We start from the raw sequence: 8,504 nt of genomic DNA on the forward strand, positions 1-8,504 counted from the left end.
CTCAGCGCTCTCAGAAGCCACAGCAGATCCATCCCCACGGGGCTTTCCTCCCTCCCCCATCTTCCCTTCCTCCCTTCTTCCTTCCTTCCCCCACTTCTCCCTCCCTTCCTTCTTCCTTCCTCTCTCCCTTCTTCCTTTCCTCATCCCTTTCTTCCTTCCTTCCCTCCTCACTTCCTTCCTGCCCCCCCCATCCTCCCTCCCTCCTTCCCTCCCTTCCTTCCCAATACTGGGGATGGAACCCAGGGCCTTGCACTTGTTAGGCAAGTGCTCTACTACTTGACTTACACCCCCAGCCCTTTTGCTTTTATTTTGGTTTTCAGATGCTTTTGGCAAGGCAGTATGTCAATCCTGTTTCCTCTGCCTCCTGAGTAGCTGGGATTACAGGCATTTACCACCACACAGGCCAATAGGCTACTTGAATGGGGATGTGGTGGGAACCCTCAACCCTGAATCCTTGGGTCACTGGCCCTGACCTCTGTAGTCCCTGTAGGTTGCAGTCTTGCTTTCATCTCCTGATTTCTCTGGGTATAGCAGAAGCATTGTGGTCTCCACTTGGCTTTTTTTTTCCTTCTGTAACAGCCCCCACCCACAGGTCTGAAAACCAGTGTGGGAATTCTCATTTTCTCAGCAAGTCTCCTCCAATCATGTATTCTGTGACTGGTGAAATAACCCAAAGATGGTGTCACAGACTCACAGGACCCAGCGTGCACGGACCTCAGCCACAACTCCCAACCTCCACCAGTTTCTCTACTGACTGCTGGGAACACAGTTTTGAGTCTCTTGCAATTATTGTCGTTTGAGAGTCAGTGTTCGCAAATCCACCCCAAAGTCTGAGAGCTGCCTCCAGTGTGGGAGTCAATTAAGAAGTCATAATTGTGGGTTTCTTTTCTTTCTTTCTTTCTTTCTTTTTTTTTTTTTGGTGGCAGGGCACTGTACCACCAGTGCCCATCTCACATAGCATTTCTTTGACAAAATGGATTTTAATCTGAGTTTTTTCCATCCAACCTGAGAAGCTGCTATTGTATTCTACAGCTGAGTCCTATTTTGTTCTGCATCCACTATTAAAAGTTTTCAGGTGTTACATTTTTCCAACTTAATATTTCTCCCTCGTCCTGTTTCATATTTTCTTGCTCAATATTGTCAACATCTTCGTGTACCTGTTTTGGTGTGGTCACCGGGCTAACTTCTAATTCAGTCTGAAATCCAGTTTTGCAATGTTTGTGCTTCTCAAATCCCTCCACTCATGTGGTACGTGGTCTGAAAATGAAGTTCAGTTTTAGGTGTTACCTTAATACCTGTATCTGGGAAGGCCTCCAAGGACCACAAGATCTCCTGCATTTGGCATGGGAAGGCTCCCCACCCCATGGGAAGGCTCCTCATGGAGCCTGGCTAGTTTTCCCATCAGCTGCACCCCCCCAAGGTCCTCATCCCAAGAAGTCAGCCAGCTTGTGAGAATGTTGAAACACGATAGTCACATCCTGCCTTGGGAGCCAGAGTTCACTGCATTGCCTTGTCACTGCAAAGTCTGACTCCCACTGTCCCTTGTCACACTGATCCTGAGTCCCCCTGCAGTCCTGCATGGCATTCCATGTCCTCCTTACCCGGTCTGTGGTTAATACACTGTTGTTGAACTCATGAATCCTGTGCTGCTATGCATTGTGGGTTCAACCATCCCCGTAATCCTAGGGTGGGCACCCCTCCCTCACAAATGGTGTGCAGAGAAGGCAAACAAAGCCAGCAGCTGTCCTGAGTGAATTCTGTGTCTTTCCTCACACCTGCTCCTATTTCCAGACACCCCAACCTAGGGATAGCATCCTGGGCCATCCAATCACACGATCACACCAGATCCCATGTGCTTTCCTCATCCCCTCCCTCTTCTTCTTCCCCGCACAGTAAGAGTTAGCTCAGAAAGCCTATGGTTGCTGGGTGTGGTGGCTCACACCTGTAATCCCAGATACTGAGGAGGCTGATGCAGGAGGATGATAAGTTTGAGGCCAGCCTGGGCTACCTAGTGAGACCATGTCTCTGAAGCCAAATACAAACCAAAGGACTGGGACACAGCTCGGGTGGTAGAATGCATGCCTAGCAAGCACAGGGCTCTGGGTCCCACCTCCAGTGTTGCAAAAAGACAAATTGCCAGGCTGGGGTGCAGCTCAGTGGTGGAGCACCTGCTTAGCATGAGTTGCATGCACACACGTGCACACACATGCATGCCCACACACTGGGGGGTGCCTGCCTCCACCAGGAGCATTCCACTTAAGCACTCTACCTTGAGTGACTTCTAGGAGATGGTGTCAGGTGGTACTGTGGGAGTCCCTGCTAAGAGCACCTCAGTATGTCAGGGTCCTTGGACCACACCAGATATTCATGCTAACAGTGGATGAATGACTGTTTTTATACACCTGAGGCCCTGGGCCATGGTCTGGAGAGACCACAGACTGCGTAGTTTAGGTCAGTCATATGAGCCCTCTATAGACCTACTCTACAGACCCCCAATAAAAACTCTGCTCACGAAGGCTCAGGTGAACTGCCCAAGCTGGGAATACTCTGTGTACGTCATCACCCATCACTGTCTGTGGGCCTCCACTGGAGAGGGCACCTGTGGCCTGCCTGTTCCCTCCACACCCCACCCTATGAGATTCTGTGGACTTTAGCCTTCAGTCTAACTCTGTAAGGAACCATAACACTCCACAGCACGACAGCTCTTCCAAGTTCCATGAGTCCTACTACAAAATCGTGGTGCTTGAGGGTGGTTTGGGGGCTTCCCAACACCCCCCATATGGATCAGCTTCCAAGGACTCTGATTTCTCCCAACCCTCCCCCAACAGAGGGTGACCCTCCATCCTCTTTGGGCTCTCCAGTGCCCCCCAGGACAAAGTAGGCCACCCTTGCTCTGTATCTCCTGCTCAGTGCTCCATGGATATCATGTGCTACTGGTAACTCCCCAGTGGGCCATCCCTCCCCCATCTCTTCACACTCACAGGTTAAGGGCTACCCACTTCCTTCTGTGTGAGCTTGAAGAACCCGTGTGAGAAGATGTCTCCAGGTTTGGTCATGCCCTTGAAAGGGACAACAAAACTGCACCCACTTGAGAGCCACTGGTGCACACCTGGCTCTGTCTCTTCCTTGTCCTGGCAGCTCTGACTCCACACCTGGGACCTGGGTTGGGCGGACTGGGGAGGCTCTGGCTTTGACAAGGTGAGTTCATAGCTTCCAGGTGCCCAGGGTCTAGAAAGGTGGGATGATGCCAGAACTTGAGGTGTGCTCCATTTTACTAGGGGTGGCACGGGACAGGGGCACTCAGGGGTTGGCTACCATGGTGTCCTCGATCCACTTCCGATAACGTGTCAGCTTGGTGTAGAGGGCAGGCTGTCTTGGCAGGGCACAAGGGTTACTGCCCCATGATGTCAGACCTTGAAGCATGCCATTACAGATGAGCGGGCCCCCTGAATCACCTAAGGATCAAAGGGACAGAGACAGAGAACGAGGAGGTCATCCCCAATGTCTGCCTGGGGATCCCCATCTCTCAGCACTGGACTGGCAGATCATGATAGGAATTCCCCAGCTACAAGGAAACAGAAGTGTCTCCATGGTCCAGAAGGTAGGTGAGCATTCCAATAGAGACAGTGGCTTGAGTCCTGGACAGTGGGGAAGGGACATCAGAGCTCTGCCCCTGCACAGGGGGGTAGGTCTGGGACAGTCCTACAGACAAATGGGCAGGGAAGGCTCAGGACCAGCTATGGGGTGCTCCCCTCCTTCCGCTAGGGCTCATCTCAGACTCTCCTCTCCAGGAAACTTTCTCTGAGTAGACACCCTCCTTCCCAGGGAACTAGGGAGCCATTGAGGGCTGTGAACAGGGGCTCAACAAAGTGTGTCCTGAGATCAGAAGAGCCAGGTGGGATGCAGTGAAAGGGGAGAAACTGATGCCTGAGCATGTGTGAAAGGCCGAGGGAAGGATCCAGACAGGCACAAGGCCTGGATCCTCCACCCAGGTCAGCCTCATCCCTCGATCTGCAACCTCTGCCCCTCCTTGCAGTCCGATCCCCCACACAGACACCAGAGGGCGCCTGTGAGCCTGGAGTCAGGCCCTGTCCTGCCTCTGCCCAGCACCCTGCACAGCTCCCCAGCTCGACAGAGGAAATGTAGCGCCCTCCTGTGGCCAGTTTAGGCCAGCAGGACCTCAATGCCCTCTGAACTCTTCTCACCTTCTGTTCCTTGCCCAGCCACACAGCTCCTGGCTGCCCCCACACCCCTCAGGCTCTCTCCCCAGGGGACACCAGCTCTTCTGTTTCCTCTGCTCCTCCCCAGATGCCATATAGTCACCGCTCACCTGTGTCAGGTGTCAGCTTATGTCACTTCCACACAAGGTCTCCCCCCACTAAACTATCAGTCTCTCACTGTCCCCAGGTCTCCTCCCTTTCCCTTAGCTCCCGACCTTCTTCACTGGGTGTGTGTTGTGCTTCCTGTTTCTCTCTACCCCCAAAGAATGGGGCTCCACGTGGGAGTGGTGTTCTCTGCTCACTGCTGTCTGCCCAGGACCTAGAAGCTATGACAGTGCTGGGCATGTGGCTGATGCTTAGTAAAATGTGATGAGGGCTGTGATGGGGGGAGCATGGCATGCACAAGGTACCTGGAGGGAGGAAGGTCAAGGATGGGGGGGGAGGATGACAGGGAGACTAGACATTGGGTAGGTGTGTCGGGGGTCTACAGCAGTAGAGTGGTGCCCGGTTGTCCTCAGGTCCCAGCTGGGAATTAGGGTCCTCTCTGGTCCTTTCCCCTCAAGAGTACAGGGAGGGGGTGGGGATGGCTCACCCCACAGGTGTCTTTGCCACCTTTCCAGCGCCCAGCACACAGCATGAACTCTGTCACCTTCTCGGAATACGCCTTCTCACATACGTCGTTGGACATGAGGTTGAGGTCCACACACTGGAGAGTCCTTGGGAACAAGACTGTGGACCAGGGACAAACATGGCTGCAGTCATGGTTCCTTGGCCACCCCCCTTCCTCTCTCAGACCTGGGTATCAGGGATCCAGGCTGCCTGGACCTGCCCAGGTGTACCTTCATGTGGATGGATACTGCCCCAGCCGGAGGCGAAGCGGCAACTCCCCAGCTCTGGTTCCTCAGGGGGCAGGTCCAGGACCCTCACAGTGTCTGTGATGTTGGCCGGCTCGGACAGGTGGAGGAACATCAAGTCATGGCTGCTGTCCTTGTGTGAGCTGGGCTTTCTGTTTTTCAGGAGGCTCATATCATAGAGGGGGTGAGGAAAGGAGCATCTGACCTGGATGGACTGAGCTGTGTCTTCATGGTCAAACAGGTTGTGGCCACCCAGCCAGACCTGGCTATTTCTGGGGAGGAAGGGGGAGAATGAGGAAAGAGGAGGGAGTGGGAGAGATGGGGTAGGGAGCACGGGGAGGGGCTCAAGGAGGAACAGTGGGGAAGAAAATAACAAGGGAGAGGGTAGGAAAGAAAATGGGAAAGGGACACAGGAAGTAAAGAGAGAGAGACATTGAATAGAGATGAAGCCAGGGGCAGAGAGAGGGAGAGAAAGGAGGGTGGGGAGGAGGAGGAGGGAAGGTCTGAGAGCTGCTCAGCTGCAGTGGAGCTGGGCTGAGGGCTCCCTAGAAGGAGGGCCTGGCCAGAAGAACAAAATCGTGGCTCCTCCCTCCCCAGCACCCTGCCTTCCCGTCCCTTTTTCCTCTTTTCTTTCCTCCTCCCTCAGTTGCTCTGTCCCAGCTCCATCTCAGCCCAGCCTTCCCTGTGTCTCCTCAGAATGGACAGAAGGACCTGCAGGGAGGGGCCACAAAGAGGCCATGACAGAGGAAGAGACACAGAGAGGCCCAGATGGCCATGGACAGGGTGGTCCAGCCCTAGCTCTGCCTCTCCTAGCACCGTCCTTCTCTCCCTCGGACCCCAGCCTCACATGAGGTCATCCAAGGGAAATGCCATCTGTTTGTTTCTGTGGAGCACAGAAGCCCCCTCTCAGATCCCCTGGGGGTGGTACTGGGGATAGAACCCAGGACTTCACGCATGCTGGCCAAGAGCTATCCTACTGAGCTACACCACTAACCCCCTACTCACTTTCTGATGCAGTGGGCAGCTGTGAGTACCCACTGGGGGTGCACCAGGACGCCCCCACACATTGCGAAACCTTGGGAAGACACAGCCACCTGCCAGGGTTGGGACTGCTTCTCACACTCCCAGCCTCCTATGATCCGGGACTGGATGAGGGGTACCGCGCCTGCAGAAGGGGGTTCTGGGTAGGGGCGCAGGGTTGGGAGTAGGGATGGGGGACTGGACTGGGAGAGGAAGCTGTCCTGTGGACTTGAAGGGTCGTGGGGGCAGAGGACCAGGGCTGGGGTTCCTAGGCCATGGACAAAGATGTAGGAAGAGACAAGAATTCTGGGCCATTCTCTGGGTTTGTGGGTTGGTGTCTGTCAGATTAGGGTGACTTTATATTCTCAGATCAGAGCACATCCCAAGGATGAGGGCAGGAGACACCAAGACAGCATATGGAGTGGAAATTGGGTCTTGTGGGGAGTTAGACAATTTGGGTGATTTGGGGTCTGGAATGAGGGAACAGGTGACTGTGGTGGGAACTGTAAATCCTGGGCGTGCAGAGAGTTCTAGAAACCAAGGATGAACTCCCCGTGGTAGAGGTCCATTTGCTGGAGGAGAAAGGCTTTGGAGGGTGGAGGGTCCCAGGTTGGGGAAACGGTTTGGGACTGGGCTGGGTTTCTGAAGTTCTGAAAGGGATTCAGACTTAGGAAATCAGTTGTAGAAGAACTGGCACTTGTGACTGGGGGTGCTGTGTGTTTAAGACAGGATCTTACTACGTGGTTCAGGCTAGCCTCAAACTCACGATTGGCTTCTATACCCACTGCAGCCTGTATTTTCTGGGTGAAAAGCTAGTTATTGATAAATGGTCTGGGGCAAAGAGTCAGGGAATGAGGAGAAAATTTCAGAACCCAAATGCCAGGCAAGGGTTTCTGTTTGATGTCTCAGGTCAGATAGCCTGGCTCTGGGAAGACACAGGGTGTATGATTGATTCTGGGTTTCCCAGGAGCGGTAGTGGGGGTCAGTGTCAAGTTCTAGGCTACAAGATTGACAATTCTCAGCTAGATGGGCAAAGTTAGTGGAAGTTGGCAGGATTAAAGAGTTTGGGATGCAGACCAGTGGTCTTCACTGGCATTGAGAGAGGTCCTGGTAAGATTTTGAGCCCCCAAAACACAGACATGACTCACGATCTGCCCCTTTAGTAAAGTGGCTAGCAGCAGGGTGTGGACGGGGCAAGAGAAGAAAGTTCTGGAGTTCCTGAGAGGAAGCAGGGATCTGGTGTGGGAATAAGGACAGTGGGATTGGGTAATGTGGAGAGGTCAGAGGGAGGAATTTAGGGTGAGGATGTGAGAAAGAGAAACAAACCTGGCTTCTGGTCTGAGGTGAGCTGTGGGCTGGAGGGATGAGGTTGAGGTACTGGGTATGAGAGAAAGGACTTATGGGGGTGAGGGGAGCATGAGAGTCAGGGCCCCCTCCCCCAGTGCTTTCCCCCATTGTCTCACCATTCTTCCCCAGGGACAGGATAAGGCACAGAACCAGGAACAACATGGTGACAAAGGCAGATGGCCAGCTTGGGGCTAAGTGACCTCCCTGAAGAGCCTTATAAAGCCTTCTTTCCCTTGGACCCCACCCCTGCCCTGCTGGCACCGAGAGGCTGGCCAAGGCCCCACCCATGCTGCCAAGAGCTGGACACCTTCCACACCAAGAGCTGTGGAGGAGCAGGAGGACCCAGTACTTCTTGTTCTGAACCCACAAGATCACCCCGGATGCATTCCCAAGGTCTGAGGCGCAATGGGGGCAGCGCCTGTAGTTCATGGAGACTTGATCTAAGAGACAGAGCCAGGAAAGAGAGGCCCGGGGTGAACCAGAGCAGGGAGTAGGATTGACCCTCAAAACAAAGTCTCATGTGCTTAAATCCCAAGTAAGTCCTGTGGCCCTGAAGAACCAATGTCCTCTGACATACAAGCCCCATGAGGACTCTGTGACTCCTTGATCTCTCTATCAACCTGAGCCAAGATGCTGACCCTCCTCCACCTTTTCTAGTCCCTGAAATGGAAGTCTTAGCATCCAGAACCCTCTAGTTCTTGCGCCCCCACACCCAGAATCTAGTTCCCCAAGTCTATTTCTTCTCTTATAATGAAACATTGGGGTTCTCCACACTGTGCAGACAGGGCTCTTCAATCCAGAAACACGAGTGTCCTAGGTCAAGTTCCCTAGCATTTCAAAATCCAATGTCCTTGAGGGGATGTGGGGCTCACTGGCTCTTACTCTTCATTCTCCAGATGTGTGCACTCTGTATGGAACACAGATTCCGGTTGACCTGCCCACCAAGTCAAGAGCATCCTCATGAAAAAGTATGATGCTCTCCTTAATAATATATTCAGATCCAGGGGTAGGTTTATGCATCTCAAGGTCACATGGCTTCCCGACCTGATGGTTCATGCCTGTA

General features: G+C 53.5%; 1 protein-coding gene across 2 annotated transcripts; it reads right to left on the bottom strand.

The window, feature by feature from the left end:
- Positions 1-3,204: 3,204 nt before the first annotated feature.
- On the bottom strand, positions 3,205-7,603 carry LOC109683867 (kallikrein-2-like). Of its 2 annotated transcripts, XM_020159922.2 has the most exons (6): positions 7,558-7,603; positions 6,080-6,239; positions 5,060-5,346; positions 4,813-4,949; position 4,111; positions 3,205-3,455 (listed from the first exon to the last, which is right to left on the bottom strand). In XM_020159922.2, the coding sequence occupies exons 1-6, from the start codon at positions 7,601-7,603 to the stop codon at positions 3,301-3,303; spliced, it is 786 nt and encodes a 261-aa protein (XP_020015511.2). In that variant the 3' UTR covers positions 3,205-3,300. The 2 variants fall into 2 exon arrangements, with proteins under 2 accessions (XP_020015511.2, XP_020015512.2); XM_020159923.2 differs by lacking the exon at position 4,111 and having other exon boundaries at positions 3,205-3,458; positions 4,815-4,949.
- Positions 7,604-8,504: the final 901 nt, after the last annotated feature.

This window comes from Castor canadensis, chromosome 16 (genome assembly GCF_047511655.1).
Source record: "Castor canadensis chromosome 16, mCasCan1.hap1v2, whole genome shotgun sequence".
Taxonomy (NCBI): domain Eukaryota; kingdom Metazoa; phylum Chordata; class Mammalia; order Rodentia; family Castoridae; genus Castor; species Castor canadensis.

Bases quoted from the DNA above. Each gene is read 5' to 3' on its own strand.
- LOC109683867 (XM_020159923.2), bottom strand. From the start codon at position 7,603: ATGTTGTTCCTGGTTCTGTGCCTTATCCTGTCCCTGGGGAAGAATG. The intron at 5,347-6,079 runs GTGAGTAGGGGG...CTTCCTCCCCAG, and splicing joins GCTGCCCACTGCATCAGAAA to AAATAGCCAGGTCTGGCTGG. The intron at 4,950-5,059 runs GTACACCTGGGC...CCTGGTCCACAG, and splicing joins CAGTATCCATCCACATGAAG to TCTTGTTCCCAAGGACTCTC.